The sequence below is a fragment of the Cydia strobilella genome, chromosome 3 (assembly GCF_947568885.1).
Source record: "Cydia strobilella chromosome 3, ilCydStro3.1, whole genome shotgun sequence".
NCBI lineage: Eukaryota > Metazoa > Arthropoda > Insecta > Lepidoptera > Tortricidae > Cydia > Cydia strobilella.
Genome location: NC_086043.1, coordinates 2,527,487 through 2,549,216, shown reverse-complemented (window position 1 = coordinate 2,549,216; position 21,730 = coordinate 2,527,487). Strand labels below are relative to the sequence as shown.

At 39.2% G+C, this 21,730-nt stretch overlaps 1 protein-coding gene across 1 annotated transcript in view; it reads right to left on the bottom strand.

Annotated features, from left to right (window-relative positions):
- LOC134756190 (kinesin-like protein KIF21A) overlaps window positions 1-21,730 on the bottom strand; it is a 103,089-nt gene that overhangs the window by 33,164 nt on the left and 48,195 nt on the right. The window contains exons 4-11 of the mRNA XM_063693016.1: window positions 9,565-9,807; window positions 7,132-7,444; window positions 6,299-6,457; window positions 4,779-4,981; window positions 3,253-3,489; window positions 2,462-2,623; window positions 1,470-1,710; window positions 422-616 (exon numbers count right to left, since the gene is read on the bottom strand). Of these exons, the coding sequence (XP_063549086.1) occupies window positions 422-616; window positions 1,470-1,710; window positions 2,462-2,623; window positions 3,253-3,489; window positions 4,779-4,981; window positions 6,299-6,457; window positions 7,132-7,444; window positions 9,565-9,807 (1,753 nt within the window). The remainder of the gene's footprint in view (window positions 1-421; window positions 617-1,469; window positions 1,711-2,461; window positions 2,624-3,252; window positions 3,490-4,778; window positions 4,982-6,298; window positions 6,458-7,131; window positions 7,445-9,564; window positions 9,808-21,730) is intronic.

Sequence of the window (21,730 nt, the reverse complement as noted above, 5' to 3'; positions counted from 1 at the left end):
GCTTTGATCGTCTTAAACTACTAATATTTGGTCAAATGAAGACACTTACTGAGAGTGGATAAAACTTTGTCCTTCTCCGCATGTGTGGCCTTAATTTGCGTGTGAAGTGTGTCGAGCCGTTGTTCGTAGTGCTGCCTCAGCGCGGCGAGCCGTCGCTGCGACAACTCTAGTTGTTCTATGGGACGCGCTTTGATCGTCTTAAACTACTAATATTTGGTCAAATGAAGACACTTACTGAGAGTGGATAGAACTTTGTCCCTCTCCGCATGTGTGGCCTTAATTTGCGTGTGAAGTGTGTCGAGCCGTTGTTCGTAGTGCTGCCTCAGCGCGGCGAGCCGTCGCTGCGACAACTCTAGTTGTTCTATGGGACGCGCTTTGATCGTCTTAAACTACTAATATTTGGTCAAATGAAGACACTTACTGAGAGTTGATAGAACTTTGTCCCTCTCCGCATGTGTGGCCTTAATTTGCGTGTGAAGTGTGTCGAGCCGTTGTTCGTAGTGCTGCCTCAGCGCGGCGAGGCGTCGTTGCGACAACTCTAGTTGTTCGATGAGACGCGCTTTGGTGTCGATGTCGTCGCTTAGAGCGGTTAGTTGGGCGGAGAGCGCGCGTTGGGCTGTGGAAAAATATATATTTAGTATTGGCAATTTATAAATATTATGCGACAATGTTACACGTATCGACCGAATATCATATATTTAGGCAGGGTCACTATAAAATAAAGTACTAGGCAGGAAGCCGTTTAAGAAGTTCTATCGCCTTTCAGGACAATTGTAGATATAACAGAAGATAAGTTCAAAACTATAATCACCTAATATGTATCACCTAGTATTAGCACAATGTCAAAACTTCAGCGTAGGAAAATGTTAATTAAAAATTGGAATTGTCTCAACTGACTCCACAAGACAGGCCTAGCCTAGTGTGGTGATCATAGGTTAATAAATCAATGTATAATTTTTTGGTAAATAAACTATTTATTTTTATTTTTTTTATTTTTTATTTATAAAAAAAGACAGTTTAATAAAAAAAGGCTATTATAGAGTAGACGATTATTTAACAGATAAACACGTATGATCGGGCGCCTTACTTATCTACATTTAACGTATCACTACATAGTATAAAACAAAGTCGCTTCCTGCTGTCTGTCTGTCCCTATTTATGCTTAGATCTTTAAAACTTCGCAACGGATTTTTATGCGTTTTTTTTTAATGGATAGAGTGATTCAAGAGGAAGGTTTATATGCATAATACATCAGCATTGCACCCGTGCGAAGCCGGGGCGGGTCGCTAGTAAATAATAATTTATTTTACCTGAATATAGAGTTCTCGACAGAAGTAAGAAATACCTAAATGCCGTCAACTAAGTCTAAACATGTGGTACTTGTGGTTGCAGACGTCCATTCGCTGCGGGGACCGCTTTGAATTCAACTGGCCATAAGTTAATTAGCCACTAACGTAAAGAAAGCTAACCTTTGACCTCCTCCTCCTCCCGTGCCTCCGCCTCCGAGTCGGACTCCTGGTCGGAGGGCGACTCGTCGTCGGCGCTCTCGCCCTCGGCGCGCTCGCGCTCGCCGACGCCGACGCCGACGCCGAGCGCCGCGTCGGCGTCGGCGTCGGCGGCGGCGTCGCCGGCGCTGGTCATGCTGTCGCTCATATTCAGCTTGCGTTGGAATTCGAGCTCGCCCATGCTGCGGGCTAGGAGCTCTTTTTCCTGCGAAGAAAATAAAATTAAGTCGTTGGTACAGTCCAGGGATCGGATACTGGTATTTTTTTGTATGGGAACTAAAACGGTATTTTTTCGTTCTTTGTTAATTACTCCATTTCTAATTGGACAATCTAATAATAGGAAGTCATTAAATAAAAACACAACTGAGTCCTACATTTCGAGTATAAAATAGTTCGAAAAATATGGCTATTCCGAAGTTTTTCTAAAAAACCGGTTCCGATCCCTGGTACAGTCAAGGTATTAGGTACCTATACAGGGTGAAATTTTAATCACCAGCCAACTCTGCGTAGTGATAGTGACACTCGTGACTTTATAGGTCATACTAAACAACTTTTGTTATGGGACCAATGCCGAAATAGCGAACTAAATTTGGCCTTTTCATACATTCCGGCTGATGCGATGCCGCTGATTTCCAAGGGACAGTCAATTAGATTAGAGAACGTTCTCGCTTAGCTTCGTGGATAATCGTGGACGTTACACATAATACAAAAGGTAATCACGGTCTATATCCCGGTCAATATAAGTCTAGTGAATCGTGGACGTGTCGTGCACGGACTCGTGTCGTGTCCGTACCGTTATTCTAACGGGCTCCTTATAATTTTACAAACTCCACATACCTTGTACAGTTCCCGTTTAGCCTCGTCGATGATCGAGGACGTGTCGTGCACGGACTCGTGTCGTGTCCGTGCCGTCCTTCTAACTGGCTCCGTATAGGGCGTTAATAAACTCCACATACCTTGTACAGTTCCCGTTTAGCCTCGTCGATGATCGAGGACGTGTCGTGCACGGACTCGTGTCGTGTCCGTGCCGCGATCGCTTCTCGTCGTCGACTGCCTTCGTATAGTGCGTTGGCTTCCATGAGTTGAGCGCGGAGTTCTTCTATCTCGCCTACGTAGCCCTGTCAAATTAAATTTAAAGGTTAGAAACGTAACCTATATCTTAGAAGTTAGAAAAATCAGTTGACTACCAGTTACAACAAGTAACACAATCTAGAATTGCAGACGCCGTTGCGCGAACAATTAATTACATTTTGCCACAAAAACTTACTCTACAAATTCTGTAAGTACAGTGATAAGCTGCAGACAACTGGCCCCCCTGCATGGAAACTTGTTTGTGTGTGTGTGTGTGTGTGGGGGGGGGTGGGGGGGGGGTCAGTTATCTCTGCAGCTTACTGTACATCTCAATGTTAGGGGATTAACTTTTATTTCCTACAGATGTCTTATTTGTACAGTCGCAATCAGATATATCGGAGCGGCCAAGGTGCTCACAAATATCGGAACACGCCTCATTGTTAAGGCGTTAAAGTGCGTGTTCAGATATTTTTGAGCAACTCGGTCGCTCAGATATATCCGATGGCAACTGTACGAGTGAAATAACAGCCGCGTTTATTCTAGCGTTCCCGCGTTCATTATAATAGGCCATTGTGTGATTATGTAGGTGTTTAAAAACTTTGATATTCGCTGTTTAACGTAGAAATGTTGATATTAAGTATCATTTTGTAAAAGAAGCATGGAATACAGTACATACCTGAACTAAAGCAGTAAGCGAACAATCAGCAGCCTCGGGACTTCCATCCTTCGGTCCCCAGTTCCCAAGAGCCTTGTCAGCAATCAGTTCGCTGTTCTTCGCCGACAACTGGTCTATAGTTCCCTGCATGGCCTTGACTCGCCGCCGGAGGGATTCAACTTCGCCTGTCAGTATGGCGTTCTCTTGCGCGACGTCGCTCCATCCCTCTTCGCCGTTTTCTGATATGACGCGTTTGCCCTGTAGAATATGATTAAGTTAAATTACTGTGCAGGTGTATTGGAGCGGGCCCCTAAATATAGGGGCACAAGGAACAACTGAGCGTAGCCAGGGGTGCGAAACTCCTCGCTTGGGCCAAACTCGGCTCCGTTCGGCTCAGCATTGCTCCGAACAATTATTAGGGTTGCCACTTGACGTCCCTTTGCGTGCACGACCACGGATAAGATAATGACTTGAATTTTGACAACCCTAAATAGCCGAAAGGGATAGTGTCATAAATTAGAAAGGGACCGCATGATTCGACCCTGAACCGCTGTCAAACGTCGGGTTTGTAGGAAGTTTCCTTTCTGTATGGTAGTACTATAATTTATTCTGTGGCGTAGGTTCCCCATCAAAATCAATTCAACCGAGGACTCTTCACTACTTAAGAATTCTACGTCGAATTGTCGTTAGCGCGATGCAGCAAACGCGTCGAACAGCACAGCGGCATCTAGCGGACGTTTGGGTCAACTTGCCTGTATGGCTGTATATTCAGCCAGCTCCAACAAGCCGTGTAGTTGATTTATCGTCCTAGAGGTAATATAAGATCTTGATTGACGACGTATTTCTGATGCTGATATTGCGCGCTCTCTTCGCGTATTTGTCACAAGTCACAAGACTAGTCACCTTAAAGTTATAGACATAAGTTCAAGTAGTTATAGACGCGCCACCGAGCGACCGGGGGTAAGAGAAAGAATATTCATATAAAATTTGGGCAGCATAGGATTTTTTCTCTTTCACTCTTATAAATTTCGGTATTTCGCCATCGCCTCCTACCTATGATGCCACCCGGTCGGTGATAAGGACAAAGCATGGCACAGTTGGCACTATATTCTCTTTCCTCTTATAGGAACCGCAATAAGACTATCTTTCTCTATCAAATCAAAGAGTGTCAGTGTCAGGCCCTTGCCTTAAAGTCCTTTAAACAGTTTAAACGCTAAGACTGAGGTTGGTTTTTATTTTTATTTTATAACGGATTAGACTTCGGCCGGACTAAACCCAGCCCCAGCCCTATTTCTCTTACCCTAGAATACTGAAGTTGGAACTGGTTTTTTTTTTTTTTTTTTTTAACATAGGCATTAGAGTCGGCCGGACAATTTTCCGGCCCTATTTCTCTTTACCCTAAAAGTTGGAACTGGTCCGCCCGCGTCACTATTTAAGGATTCTACGTCGACACATCGTTAGCGCGATGCAGCAAACGCGTCGTCTCGTACAGCGCCATCTAACGAGCGATTGGGTTAACTTTCCTGTTTTATGGTTTTGTTTCTTACCTGTTTATATTCCGCTAACTCCAGTTGTAACCTGGCCACCTCGTGTCGTAGTTGGTTGATGGTCCTAGAAGTAAGATCTTGGTTGACGACGCATCTGTTCTTGATATTGCGTGCTCTGTTTGCGTATTTGAGAGTGTTGAGGGTCTCCATGAAGTCGCGATCGCTTGGCGACACGCAGGCTATCATTACGGTGTTGCTGTTACCTGGAAGTTGAAAAAACCAATTAATAACCCTTCATAGTGGGAACTGCTTGAACAGCTTGTAACGGAAATGGACCACATATTTACAGAATTTGGACTTAAAATCAACATCAATAAAACAAAAACATTAATAACATCCAAGCACAATAACAAAATAGATCCTATAAAAATCAGAAATACAGTCATTGAGCAATTAAAAAGTTTTAAGTACTTAGGAAGCATTATAACATGCAACTCCAGATGCACTTCGGATATCGTCACACGCATAGCCATGGCTAAGAAAGCTTTCAACACCAAAAAACACCTATTTAAAGCAAAGATATCTCGAAACATTAGAAAGCGATTTATCAAGACCTACGTCTGGAGTATAGCGTTATATGGTAGCGAGACGTGGACATTAACCCAGCGTGATAGAGACAGACTAAGCGCTTTTGAAATGTGGACATGGAGAAGAATGGAAGGTATAAGCTGGAAGGAGAGGAAAACGAATGCAGAAGTGTTGGACTTGGTAGGTGAGAAGCGATCTCTGCTGAGAATGATTGAAAACAGAAGGGGAAACATGTTGGGGCACCTGATACGTCACGATACTTACATAAAGTCTATAATAGAAGGAAGAATAGAAAAAAGCAGAGGCAGAGGAAGACCGAGACGTGCGTTTTTGGACCAAGCCAAAGAGAAAATCAACGTAGTGACGTATCAGGAGCTCAAAACAGCGGCAGAAGGAAGAACGGAGTGGCGGTTACTCCACCGACAAGAGCCAGGCTCTTAAGAGTTATGATGATGATGAGTGGGAACTGCTAAGGAATGGGATTCGCTCCCGTCTAAATTCTGAGATGACTTTCGCTTTTATGAAAAAATATGTTTTCTATGAAGTGAAAATTCTGCGAAACATTACATTCTATGCAACAATTTTCTGCAAAACACCAAGTTTAGAGTCTCGTCTCGATACGGTACAGCATGACTTTTCGTGTTCTGTCTCCGAGAGCGGAGATGACATTGTCATTAAAAGCTTTGAATCAAAATTGCACCATGTTACATAAGTAACAATAAGGTCGCATTTACCTCTTAATGAGTCTGGAAGTAGCCTACTACGCTTCGAAATTATCGAAGGGATAACAATTTACCAAGAAATGAACTCTATAACATAAACAATAAGGTCGTATTTACCTCCCAACGAGTCCTGCAGTAGCCTAGTAAGTTAAGTCTTGATACGGCACATGTATGACTTTTCGTGTTCTATCACCGAGAGCATCCAGAGATGACATTTTCTATTTCGCTTTAAAATGAACTTTATTACATATACAACAAGGTCGTATTTACCTCCCAACGAGTCCTGCAGTAGCCTAGTAAGTTTAGAGTCTCGATACGGCACGTGCATGACTTTTCGTGTTCTGTCTCCGAGAGCGGAGATGACATTTCCAAGTGCAAGCAGGCCGCAGTTGATGGAGATGCCTTCTTTTGCGCGTTCGCCTGTTGCTCCTGAAAAGAAAAAATCATGTTAAAAGTTGTTTAGCATTTACTTACTATCTAATTGTAGGTAATGATTTTTTTATGCCGAAACCTGCTAATACAGAAACCGAAACTTCGCGGCGCGGAAATAAAGTTTCGGCGAAGGGTTCGGCAAAAAAACGGCTAACATGATCTTTATGCCGAAACTGAAACTGCGTTCGGTGTATTAGTATATTTAGTATACATATACCGCGCATTTATTGAAAAATAAAAGCACAGTATATACTACGTATTTATTTCGTATCATGTATTTCGATCAGAACAAAAATTTACACCATTGTGTTGCTAAAGTGGCATCGCTTCATTCGTCCGTAATAATTATGTTGGTGGCAATTCCCTATTTCCCAGTTTTTGTAGTAATGTTGCCATTTCTGAGACTAATACCACAAGGGTAAAATGCATTTTACATAATGGGGTTGGCAACTGTCAAAGGTTTGCAGAGATGGCGCCATCATAGCTTGCCCCTTTTTCTATGAGATTTGACTTAAAGGGCTGGCATCCAGGGCATTAAAAAAACAAAAAATTGACACAATTCTAGGGATTGACAGGGCAAGCTATGCTGGCACCATCTGCTAATTATTTCGACCGGCCAACCGCATTCATTGAGAACCATTAGGATAATAAATGGCACTTGATTTTGGTACCTGTCCTTTTCAACCGTTCTGAGCCCGCCAGATCCACGAAATGGAACTTAGCCGTCAACGTCTCATACTGCTCGGGCGCCTCCGCCTCCGCGTCCCGCTCCTGGTCGGCCGCTAGCCGTCTCTGTCTCATGAGTAGCGTGAACACCGCGTGCGAGCGAGACGACGATGAGTTCATATTGGTCGCGGCGGTGGTGCGAGCGAGAGCGCCTGCGCGGAGGGCGGAGAGAGCCTCTTTGACGCAGCGGACGGCGCGCATGGATGCGCCTACGACTTTAACGCCGCCGCAACCGTCTTCTGTTATTCTGAGGCCGCCCTGGAAAAACAAAAGACTGACGTTAACTAATTTTCATAGTTTTTTTCATTAATAAATCACATTTTCAACTACTCAAAAGTTATGTGGGTTGAGATCGCTATTAACTCGTAGACCGCCTGTTGTTTACCTTTACTTTTTAATCTTTGATACCTATGTTGTGTTCTATATTGTATCGATATAATATGTATATCGGAAGTCGATAAATGAGAAGTCACTATGACAATTCAAAAGTACCACGGAAATTCCGGTATCTGGTTATGTCTAGTCACACTCTAAGAGGTGAATATAAATAGTGTATGAGTTATACGAAATAACTTATCTATGGGGCGAAGCCCGCCGATATCGCGTATAAAAAAACCGGCCAAGTGCGAGCCGGACTCGCGCACCGAGGGTTCCGTACTTTTTAGTATTTGTTGTTATAGCGGCAACAGAAATACACCATCTGTGAAAATTTCAACTGTCTAGCTATCACGGTTCATGAGATACAGCCTGGTGACAGACAGACGGACAGACGCCGCTGTCCGTCTGTCCGTCTTAGTAATATGGTCCCGTTTTTACCCTTTGGGTACGGAACCCTAAAAATTAGCTGTTTCATACATTTCTCTCAACCACGATTATGTCGATACGTAGATGGAAAATCTGTTTCTTTTTTCTGCAAGCAATAAATTCAATTTTTTGCTTGGATGTCTATTAGAATTTATATGATTTCTTTCCGTCATTTCGTTAACATCAACAGTCCAACAATGTAATAAATTAGAGAATCACGGTCAATATAAGTCTAATGTAATAAATACTCTTGTTTAACAAACATGAATGGCAATAAATGTTCAAAGTGTCAAAACAACCTGTCTTAATCTTAATAAAACTTAATACGTACTATAAAAAAGGTCACGGCTCAATAATCCTCAGATAAAATCACCTCGTTCATTGAGCGTATTCATTCAGCAATCGTATGTAAATTTTAACGCAAACGTAAAAGGAGATTGTTGGTCAATCAGACTTGTTGGGATCTTATCTGATTTAATTACAATTGAGACGTGATTGGCGATCTGATTAACCAATTAATTGATTAAAGGATGTTTCCACACCACATATTTAAACGTAAATGTAAATTTAAAATATCGCAATATCTGACAACCTGTCAAAGTAACCTGTCGTTCGTAACACATTTGTAGTTCGGTGTTCAAAGTCGCACTCTTGTAACAGTTGTAACATATACGTAATTAACTCCATGCATGAATTTATTTTTATTTTTGGATTCATAATTTATATCGTTGGAACACCGGAAATGATAAAAATACTTTTGTAAACCTTAACATTATTTTATTAAAAAATATTTAAAATGTTGAAAATTTTTGAGCGGTTGAAACGCTCATAATTTTTGGCGCGAATTCGACAGAGCGTGATGACGTCATACGTTGGGCGGCCCAACTGACGTTTGCTACTAATGACACTAATCTGTCGAACGCGTGACGTCACGTGGCGTTTCGAGCGTTTCGCTCACTAGCTTTTCGCGGGCAAATTCTTAAACTTTTTATTTATAATTTTAAGTAATTAAATGGTAATTTAAAAACGAAAATGCATTTGTAACATGATATAACGGTAACAAACATCCGAATAAAACATATTTCGTTCAAATATAAACTTCATGCATGAGGCTAATTGTGTCGTTCTCAAGTAAAAGGTATCACACTGTCGCGATTCTCAATTCGCGATGTTGAACTTTTACAACCTGCACATAACACTTCTTATCTCAGTTAGGTCATACGCATTTATTTGTATGCTTAACTCCTTCGCATCTTTCCTGTAGACATTGCAATGTTAGGAGAATCCAATGATAAATTTTACGCTGCACCCTAATTGGCGGGATACACAGCATTAGAGACTAAAATGAGAAAAACGTTATATATGTACCTGAAGCCCGGTTCACAAATGTGAACGCAATCATATTAAATGTATGAAACCGATATGCGTCACGACACAACACAACACGACACGGCAGACAAATGTGAACCGGGCTTGAGCCGTTAACTATTAATGTATTTTGAACATAAGTGACCTTTTTCTAAAACGCGTTACCCAGTTAATAGTATAAGTAGGTAAAGATTGTATCTAGTTACCTTAGCATAGGGATCCTTAGCTGGATCGAGCAGATCCACAATATCTTCATTATACAACTCTATGAACTGCGCTTGCACAGAAAACTCCGGTGGCAGCTGGCCTTGTTCGCGCGCGGACTCCGCGCGAGCTTCCGCACCAGCAAACAGTTCTCTGATGGCGCGTGGGATGATGCCTTTTCGGTCTTCGTCGCTGTCCTCGCCCTCCCAACCGCTGCCCATTGTGTAGGTCTTGCCGGATCCAGTCTGTGAATGAAAAAAGAAAGATTTGGATTAAATTGGTAATTCGAGCTGGACTTTAGTGACAGCTAAATAGTATTAGGGTTATAGGTAGTGGTTTAGTGAGTGTGTAATGATTGTCGACAAAATGTTGCAATAATTGAGAGCATAAACTAATAGAATCTTTTCTTATATTTCAAATCGGAATTACAACATCTAACAAAATCTTCCAAGTCTCTTACTTTTAAATCATACATATTTTGAATCACTCCACAGGTAGGGTGAGTGACCGCCATAAGGTATATAACAATTAGACCGTCAAAATGACGTCAGACGGGTTCCACGGTCACGGAGCGCAACCGCACTCACTTTCTATAGTGACTAACCCGAGCAATGTAAGATTTTGATAAGGATTCCATGTTTAAAATAATCCTCTTTGTTCTAAGATACATGAATTTCAAAACTTTAAATAAAATATGTTTCACAGAAAGTGGAGAAGAATGTATGTAAATGAAAAATGTCAATAACATTTTCTACGAATCTTCAGCCATTTGTGGTTATTCAATCTCTTATCATGTCTATTTTCCGTTAGGATAGCAAAGGGCTAAAAGTTAATCTCAAGTGATCCACCACTGCAACTCGGCTCATAATATATCTGAACTAACTAAAATCTATGATATAAGGTTGCCCAGACATCACACATACCACGAGTTACAATCATCATATACTGTCGATTAATTTATGTATCGTTTATCAAGTGATTGAAAGATCATAATATTGAATGCGCTACTGAAGTTCGTACAGAAAAAAGTCATAAGTCATTTATTCATAAAGCTAATTTACACGTTATTAAAACGGAACATATTTCCATAAGCTGTTAAGAAGTAAACAAAATTATTTTAAATAAATATAACATCACATTATTCGTAATAATATAGAAATAAGAATTGACTACTTGACATAATCTTTGTGAAAATTTAGGTACTCGGCATAATCATAAAATGGGTGCTCAACAAGCCAGCGTTTGAGGCGACATTTAAAACTGACCAAGCTCTGGGCGCTGGTGATGCTGTCGGGCAGGAACATATTGCACATGATTATTCTATCATCGGTTTCCAATGTATTTACTAACATTCCTCCAGTTAACATAGACAATTTATACAAGCCGCCATCACTATCTCTCTTGAGATAAGGTCTGAGATGAAGACCAACCTTTCGATTTTCGAAATTCGCTGTACGTATCTAAGAGCCTCTCCCAGTTTCGTACCGACAAAGCGCTGAAATCTGTAATATACCGTATGTGACGACACCTCGTGACTCTCAGATAGTCGTGCAGGGAAAGTCAGCGTTGCGACACGGCTAAATGTCAATGGAGCTTTGTTTATATTTACCTCTTTACATCGATTGGCTACTTAAATTTAAAGAGGCGATGGTTTGGTAAGATTTTAGCACTTAGCCGTGTCCATTTACTTTCTCTTTCGAGATTACACTAGGAAATGTCTGGTTTTATGCATTATTGACTTTAAGCGAGTTACGAAGTATATGGCCACGGTACCAACATCTTCAGGCAGTCCTTAATAATTAGTAACTTAATAATACATAATATTTATTACACATACAAAAAGGCCTACAAAAAGGTCCACTCCACTATATTTTGAAACTTTATTTTGACAAATCAAAATTGCATTTGTCTTGGCAAGTTTTCATGTCTGGGCGGCTAGAGCATATGTTCTAGCTTTTCTTGATTTGAAGAATAAATATATTTGTCTTTGGGGCGTATTTTGGCTACTAAAAATAAAGTTAACAAAAAACAAATGACAAATATTTGTCATTTGTTTAATGAGTGCTCGTGTATGACTGGCCTCTACTAAGTATGTCTATCAACATAATTATTGCGGAAGGTTGTAGTTTGCCGATCAAATTATCGTCTTCATATAAACATGTCCATGTAAACGGCACGAGGCCGAGCGAAATTTTAAGAGTCCGTCGAGTGTGGCGAATCTTTGATGAAGTATCGTCGACACGAGTTAATAGACAATCTATCATAATAGTTCGTTATTTGTAAACCTTATCGCTACAACATAAGGATTATAATGTCAGTTAAGGTTAAGAGTGAACAACGAAGACATTTCTATGCATTATTGAAATGAAACAAGGTCTGATAATCACTATCAAGTATTTGCAATAAATTATTTTGATAATGTTAAGCGAAGTCCCAACGCGCAAGTATTTTTAGGGTGCCGTACCCAAAGGGTAAACGGGACTCTATTACTAAGACTCCGCTGTCCGTCTGTCTGTCACCAGGCTGTATCTCATGAACCGTGATAGCTAGACAGTTGAAATTTTCACAGATGATGTATTTTTGTTGCCGCTATAACAACAAATACTAAAAACAGAATAATATAAATATTTAAATGGGGCTCCCATACAACAAACGTGATTTTTTTGCTGTTTTTTTTCCGTAATGGTACGGAACCCTTCGTGCGCGAGTCCGACTCGCTCTTGGCCGGTTTTTTTGGATATTTCTGAAACTCTTTTCCCCACAACGTGAACTAATACAAGTTTTCTTGCTAAAAAATGTTATACAAAGAAAATAGGGCGAGTAGAAGTTTTGTATGTAATACTTATACTCTTTCCTTCACTCTACGGAGCTATAAATCAATGTGGGATTGAGTCTCTGATATTGATTTGTGACAACTAATATGAAAACGAAGAACCAATCACCCAATTAAATACCTATTTACAAGCGGTTGTTCTGTTTTAAATTATTAAGTGACAAGGCCACGAAATAAATCAATCCATATTTAATATGTTTACTAGCAAGAGCAACTTAGATGCCTCTGTACAGTATGGCGTTGTTATATCATCTTAGAGTTGGTCTAAGACAGGAGTCAAAGCGATTACGTAAATTCAATACCGATTAGCATTTAGCATGGCAATATAAAGCAAATAAGTTTTATGTTTAAGTATTTTTTTTATTTTTAATAGGTATTATAGTCAGCAAACGAGCAGACGAGCCACTTAATGGGAAGCGGTCACCGTTGCCCATGGACATAAGCAACACCGGAAGAGCCACTTATGCGTTGCCGACCCTTGAGAACCCTGAATACCCGTTTCTTGAAGAACCCTATGTCGTAGCGCAAAACAAATATATACCTAACCTAAGTCATTCCATATTCTGCACATTCTCAGATAAACAAGCGAATAAGTGGGAAAGACGTGGGAATACGCAATAAGGTTTATGGCCAGGAATTTCACAAACTTTTCTAGAGCTTTGTGTCTATATACAATAGTAGATTGTGTCACAAGGGAGCAAAATGACACATTTACGGCGAGGGCGTACATTGAATCCTGAACGAAGCGAAGGATTCTATAATAGACTCCTAGCGTAGTGAGGGATTCAAGTGATAACGCATAAGGTGGAAATAATTTTGCTACCATGTGACACATACTGCTTTTCACATCACCCATGAGGAAATTGTTATGTTCCAAAATATGAGGTAACCTAAATTTATAGTACGCGAAAAAGCAGGGAAGAAAAGTGCCACTTTGATCCCTCCTAGCGGGGAAGCAAAAGCCCTTTTTCGAATAGGTGATGTGAAAATGTTTATTGTATCTTTCCGCTTATCACTTGCACCGGACAGGTGGACAAGGAATCAACTCGTGCGCATGCCGTTCTGTTTGTTCTGATGTCATCTGCGAATCTTAACGGTCCGAGGTAAACTGTGTTATGTAAACTGTTGCAAATACGAATGTATACTGTGAGGTAATAGACATAACAAGTGTGAAGATTTTTGTAATATATTGTATAGGCATAGCTGACGTAGGGGAGAAGACCGCTAGCCTGAAGTGCCGCATGCATCCGGATAGGTGGGCTAGTATAGCCACCAAGTAGATGCCGCAAAAGAAGCGCGGACGTGGCAGGCCCAGGCGGAGATGGCGGGACGACTTAGACACCTTCACTAATAACTGGCCGGAAACAGCTCAACAACGGGAGTCATGGAAATCAAAGGGGCCTTTGTCCAGCAGTGGGACACTACAGGCTATTAACCAAATATAAAGAAAATTGTAACATTAAGAACTTGTTTTAAAGGAAGGCGGTTGCTGCTAATTACTTCAAGACAATCCTATCTTATGGTAATAATGGGATAAATATTTAGAATAGAATAGAATAGTTTTTATTCGTAAACACACAGACAATAGACATACATTAAAAGAAAAGTGAAAATAAAGTGTCACGAAATGGCCCCATCTCAGCATGCTGCTGGCGACTTCCAGCGCTGATCTTCCGATGAGACCATCAAGTGAGAATCACGGAAGGTAACAGACAAAAAGAAAGCAACATAAAGGAAAGAAACATAAAATATGGCGAAAAATAAATAACACACAGTTTACACAAACTAATACAAAAAAAAGAGATATAATATGACGAATATGATATATTTGTGTTAGGCTTAGATCAGTCAGATCACGGACAGAATAAATAAAATTGTTTAATATTGTCTTCGGTTACCGCGATAGTTACCCATGAAATAAAACTATGAAAACGGATTATATCGCGTATATTGAATTTATAATACATCCCGACGTTTCGAACTCTTTACAGCGTTCGTGGTCAACGGGTGACTGAGGAAAAATTACAAAGTGCAAAAATACCCACATACTAAAATAATGAACAATCATAGACTACAAACTTTAAGGCTGGTTGTACATGCAAAATCGGTTCATAAGGCTAGTTATACACTACAATTATTTTAACTAAAGATATATATATATACGCGATAAAAACTAAACGCTGTAAAGAGTTCGAAACGTCGGGATGTATTATAAATTCAATATACGCGATATAATCCGTTTTCATAAAATTGTTTAAGTTAAGAAAGATAACAAGTAATATATGGCTGTGATCTCTTTACTGCTATATTAAATATGCGATGACCGCTTGTCTTTAAGTATTCGTAACTTTACTAGTATAGCCACCAAGTGGATGCCGCAAAAGAAGCGCGGACGTGGCAGGCCCAGGCGGAGATGGCGGGACGACTTAGACACCTTCACTAATAACTGGCCGGAAACAGCTCAACAACGGGAGTCATGGAAATCTAAGGGAGAGGCCTTTGCCCAGCAGTGGGATACTTTAGGTTATAAAAAAAAAAAAACTACTTTTACATAATATATAAAGATATGCGATCATTATCATTGCCTGAACATCAGCTGAGAAAAAATCTAGGAGTAAAAGGGAGAACTGTCAGTTAAGATAAGTTAAATGACATCTGACGTAAACATTGTCGCGTGCAGAGGTTGATTAACCCTTTACCAGGCTAAGGGATATATATTTCCCACATACGGCACTTCAAACATGTGTTCTATTTCCGATGAGTAAGACTGACATTCGATTGTCATTTTTGAAATGAGCCTGGTAAAGGATTAAGATAAATATAATTCGGAAAGTATTTGCTATCATGTGAAACGTAGAATTAACTGCGACAATATTAAAATGGAAAGTGACAATTCATTTAGTATGCCGCGCGCATTTTTAGCATTAAAACAGTGCTGTCTAGACCTAGACCCATAAAAACGTGCTCACCATAGAAAAATGCGCCGTGTCAAGTTATGACCCGTGTTTAAAATTCTATAGCATCATGTGCAGAAAAATGGCACTCGAGTTAGCAATTGAAATACGTATTTTACTTTTTACGGATATTTTTCATACCCAATAATATCACGCACACGCCAACATCATTTGTATATGCTAGCAAATCAAAGTTTTCTTGGAAAGCATGAAGGTTACTCTGATAAATTACGCCATAATGCCCATAATAGTCGTAAACAAGCGTTATTGGTGCTATAGGCACGACAACTCTTGATGTTTATATTAATTAATTAATTAATTTATTTATTGTTACACACAAAATTTGTACAGCGTTACAGCAAAACTAATGCACTATACAAATTAATGAAAAAGATAAAAGAAAAAGTATATACAAGAAATGACAGACAACAAACCAATTTCAAGAGACATCCCGAGTGTCACAGTACGCCAGACATGTCCGACATATATTCGCCCAAGAAGTTGCAAAATGGTGCCCATGACAAAAGCGAGTTCAACAGTCTTAATGAAAAGAAATGAAAATGAAAATGAAAAATCGTTTATTGGTCACAATCATTGTGTTACAATTTGAGAAAGGGTTGGGACCTCCTAGTAAGTATTGCAATACTTGTGACAGGAGACCCCGCTCTTCCAGCAGCAAGTTAAGGGTACAACCAATACAATAATAGTTAATTATGTAGGTACAGAAAGTAACAAATTGAATTATAATTAAACTAAACTAAAGTTATAGTTAAGATAACACTTTAATGCAATAATCTGAGAGTAGGTACAGAGGAAATAAGTATTTAAGTATAGCATAAAGGTTTTAATATTAGGATAGTAATAGGTTATGTTAAGTTTAATGTAAATGTTAACTTATATTTATATTGTGTGTGTGTTTGTATGCATTTGCGAGACCGTACAATAAAGATAGGTAGATAGATGCAGATTACTCTTAATACGTTTATATGCTGATTTGAATTTATATATATTTATGACGTAGCATTAGAATGTAATAATAACTCTGTTTGCTCATAGTTTAATGTATGTAACCATTCCCGGACTACTCTTTTACATTTAAATGTCTGCAATGGATAGATAGATTAATTATATTAATAGAAATCCAAACTATATATGGCATCAAAATCTATAGGTTAATCTCAAGGAAAGTTTATCTTTAAAGCCTTGAGTTATCTTAAAACAAGCTAATGCCATACGTACCTATATATAGGTACACGCGTGGTCAACTTATCTGTATCGTGTGTAGACGTGTTATCTAAGGCTTATCAAGCTTATCTAGAATAAATTTGCTGTGGCGCTAGAGGAAAATAGCTATGAATCATTTGTCTATGAAATTAATTACACAAAATTGGAAAGCGCAACTAGACAATATGAATATAGCATGGATGTATAATATAAGTTACATAAATACAAAAGTAAAAAAAACATAGTTGAAGGTTTCTCTAAATGAACACTAGAGAATAGGCGTTATTGAAAGATACCTAACCCATGAATTTCATGTGGACACTATGCGTTTTAGAAAACTTTTGTAAATTATTTGATGTTATCTTTCAAAGACTCGAGACTGTTAACTCAGGTCTAGATAAAAAACTCAAGTTTCGACTTAATGACAAGAGTGAAAAATTGAGTCGAGTCTCAAAGCAGAGGACTCAAAGGTAGACTAACCCCTTATTGCCTGTAATTTTTTTTGTTGAAATTTTAACTTTAATAGCTGTCAATAGAGTTGAATATCATATCCGCCATATATGGCTTCGTATGCGGTAAAGGGTTAACCAAACACTAGGCAAACTACATAAGCGAATCCTTAATAGGTGTTACGGATCTGAAGATCTAGAATATAGGTTCTTTAGGAGTGCTCAGTAAGGCCATGGTAACTCAAGTGTAATTGCCTGATATGTTGGTCGACTAACGGAACCCAGTCACCTTATTTGTGGAGATGTGCATGACTGAGATAAGTGGCCGTTCGCAGTGCAGTTAAAAAAGAAAAGAGCACATGATCCTTGGATATTGATAGACCAATGTATTTTTCTGATTCTGAAGGCTTTTAGCTGACTGAAGAAGGAACTGCGTGTACAATAAGTTCATTTCTTTGACATGCTTTAGAGCACTCAGAGCTCTCTTAGATAAAAATAAATATTATTTTACACAGATCGATTTAAGTAGTCTCACAATAAGCTCAATAACGCACGTGTTATGGGTAAGTGATGACAATATTGTAAGATATGTATTATATAGGTATATAAATACATACAAAACATTCATAACTCACTACCGACTGAACTAGGAAGCCGTCAACTAGGCTAGGACGCACGCTGTCAAAAGAAATAAAAGCACTTTTGTTACAAATAAAATAATTTAACTAAAACATTAAAATATCATAGTTAATATTCCGCAATAGTTCTGTAAATCAATGCGATGTCTACGCTATTACAAGACATAAGAACGTAACAATAAGCGCTACAATCGCATATAAAATAATGCATTTATGACGTTTAGGTCCTAAACGCCGTTGTTCTCAATATAAATAATCTGCGCTCAGAACAGTAGCGCGATATCGATCGATAACTCTTATCAAACTATCGCATAAGTAAATGAGCACATCGATACTACAATAACATACAACGCGACACCTACATGTCTTCGAGATTCCTTTTCTCAATCACGTGCCAACGATTCCCATGAAACTCGTGAGTAAATATAGGCTACAGGCTACAGGTATATATTATAATCTATGTTTTCCCAAAACACAATGCCATAGGAATGTGGTGGGACGAAAAAGATAAACTATACTGTTTAGTCATGTTGGCATTGGCACCTACAATGATACCTTGCGTATTCCATTTCGTCGTACCACTACGGCTTTGTATCTTGGGGAAACTTTGGTAAGTACCTAACTTACAATTATGTACTTGTCCTCAAAGTCCCACCCTCTTGGTATACATATGTAATAAAATTATATAATATACATATTATAATCTCATACTAAATTTCAACTCCTACTGTACATGGCACCTTAGCGTATGAAAATATAACAAATAAAAACAGATTATTGTTCTGGGTCAAAAATTAAAAGCATCTACAATTTAAGTAATTAAATAATTCTCACAAGTGTAACCTCAGCTATTTATACGCAAATGAACTCTGTCAAGTCCCGCACCAATTATGTCAGCGAATGACACACGGTAAGGTCGCTAGCGCCGTCCGTAAAAGGGCGCCGGTGCATGCGATCTATATCGGTGCGCGCAGCCGGATTCCTAGAGACTAATATGACTGTCAACAACGGTTATGAAAGTCAAATCAAACGGAGAAGTTTGGAACCGCTTTGTTAAATGTATCCCATTTGTCGAGAAAAGCCCGCAAAGCGCCCTCTGTCTTGCACTTTTGTATGCAAATGAAAGGGAGAAAAGAAGGTGTTTACACATTGCACTATAGTTCGGTAAATTCACTATGGTGATTTACCGATTTTCATATAGGTATTACTATTATTCAACTGAAACGGGACTTAATTGAGTATACAGGTAAATTTATTTAATGATTACCTCCGACGTTTTGGACTTGATGCGTCCGTGTTCCGGAAGAAAGACCGCTTAACGTATGAAACAACCAATAAACGATATTATAAAATTTTCCTTAAGGGGCCCACTGACTATCAGTCCGCCGGACGATATAGGCCTGTCAGTTAAAATAAAAATTTGACAGTTCCGAACAACTGACAGGCCGATATCGTCCGGCGGACTGATAGTCAGTGGGCCCCTTAAATTAATGTTTGGTTTGGTTGGTTTAAGGTGTAAACCGGCGTCTCTAGATTACGTGATTTGTTCCCAAATTAGTAACATGTGATTGCTTTAAATCATAAGACGTATGTTTTATCATCCCATTAGATCCTATTTCGGTAACCTTTAACTTTATCCATTTTCATGGAACGCGGTGGAAGTCATTTGTCACAGCGCACGGCGATCAAAAGGTTATAAATAAACTTGTGATGTTACACAAACTTGATCGATTGCCATCATACACGAATGCGTTTTGCAATGTCAGGTCGCGAATAGGTATAATGACGGTGTTCTGGAGGCTAGGTTGTTTTGGCGTGAAGACTCTAAATATGGATATATGGATCTCGTGGTTGGCTAATGTTTTGTCTGCACTCTGCAGCTCTTATGATACATGTCATTCTATGTTCCTTTCCTTTTCTGGGCCATGGAGATTGGATAGTTTCGCTGGCTAAGTTTTATCGAAATAAGAGTTTGAACTGGTCACGTCTGCTGCATGCATCCAGACAGATGGGCTAGTGTAGGTACCAAGTGGATGCCAATAGAGGGGCGCGGACGCGGCAGGCCCAGACGGAGATGGCAGGACGACCCAGACACCTTTCTCAACAACTGGCCGGAGGAGGCACTATATCGGGAGTCGTGGAAGACAAGGGGAGAGGCCTTTGCCCAGCAGTGGGACACCATAATAGGCTAATAAAAAACAAAAAGAGTTTGAAACTTCGCGGATGTCGCATATTAGCGAATGGCCACTTAGATTCAGGTGATAAAATTGGATAAATGTTACTTTTCCGAATAAAAAAAAAAGATGGGAGTCTATTACCTATTTTATATGATAGAGGCACGAAGCAGACGAATCGCCTGATGGTAAGCTACCGTCGCCCATGGACACTTGCACCACCAGAAGGGTTGCACGTGTCGGAATTTAAGAACGCTGTCTGGAAATACCGCGGGCGACATTTAATTCTACAGTTTAGCTGCGCGAGTCAGGAAGTTTCTGGAGAAACGCACAGTTGAGGACTGCCCACCATCTAACTGGCAAAGACAAGAATAAGACATACTCACCCATTAAAAGCACTCGCCTGATCGATTCGGGTGATTTTAGTGAATAAATAGGTATCGCGGTACCAGCGGTAGGGTCTATCCTGTTTGAAATCTGTTTTTCTATATATTTATATTAGTATGAGAACCTAATTGAATGCAAGTATTACGAAATATAAACCGAACCGAACATTCAAACAGTTCTGCGATTATGCGTGAATGCAGTTTGGTACACCCACATCAGTGGTATTTGGGACTGCGTTCTGTGTTTATCTTAATGTTAAATACATTATCATTTGATCAGATGTTTAGATAGGTACTTTTTCTGTCTATTAACAAAGTAGCTGTATCAACCTACAGATATATAGCATATACAGAATGTAATTGAGTATATCTCTTAAGACCGGTATTGCAATAAAGCTCTTTAACATCTCCGATAGCGCGATATAGAAATTCTTAGTAATGATTGTAATGAAGTACCTTTTAAATTTGAGTTGTTAGAATGTCATTTGGCTTTTGGAAATACATGTATGTAAGTTTACAACACCATAGGTAAATAGTATTGTTTACTGATTGCTCGGTTTGTGGCATTTTTTACCATGCATGTAGCTATAGGTACAACCATGTACAACTAAAAATAAATTTACTTGTTGTGATAACAAATATTGCAGTAAGTACCTATGTAATTTTATGCAAAGGTTTATAAGCACGCAACATATAACATTATACTCAAGTATGATTAAATAAAAAATATTAAATGATCTGTTGAGTTATTTTGCTAATTCGTCACCTTGGCAAGGACGTTAGAACTTGAAGTTATCGTAATGAGATATCTGCGTCTAACGTAAATCGATGACGTGATCTTTAGTGCATGGTTAGCCATGAACGTAACATCCTTGTCAACGTATTAACATATCTTGACTAAAATACCTTTTTACTTAGATGTCGGTATATAGTTGTCAAACTAAAAGTGCGAAAAAAGAAACAGAATAAATGACATTCTATACTACAGCTACTCTATTATAAGGAAGCGTGTTCAGGAACCACGCATTAACTTTGCTAACGTCTGTGACGACAATCAAAAAATACATGCAAGATGCAAAAGTTGTAACAAAAATTGCTAAAGCATGTAATCTGAAAGAAAAAGCTGACCCCCAAGTAGGTAAATAAGTGAAAAGGGTTAAGGATAATGATGACGATGAAGGAAGCCCCTAGTGGGTGGTTCACGGCGAATCAGAAGAGTATAAAGAGATCGTAACATAATATACACATATACATACGGTAAGAAATGTCCCAATGAAAGGAACATATGTAGAGTTAGACCAAGATAAGTCTGCAACGATTTTGATAGCACACGCAGAGCAAGTGTTATTTTAGTCGTCAAACTTCTATGAAATTATGACGTAGCTATAAATAACAAAATTGTTGCAGACTTCTCTTGATCTAACTCTACTGTAGCCCTCAATGTCTTAAAACTATAATAAACGTTAACATTTAATTTAGCAAAAGACTGACATTTATATTATTACATACA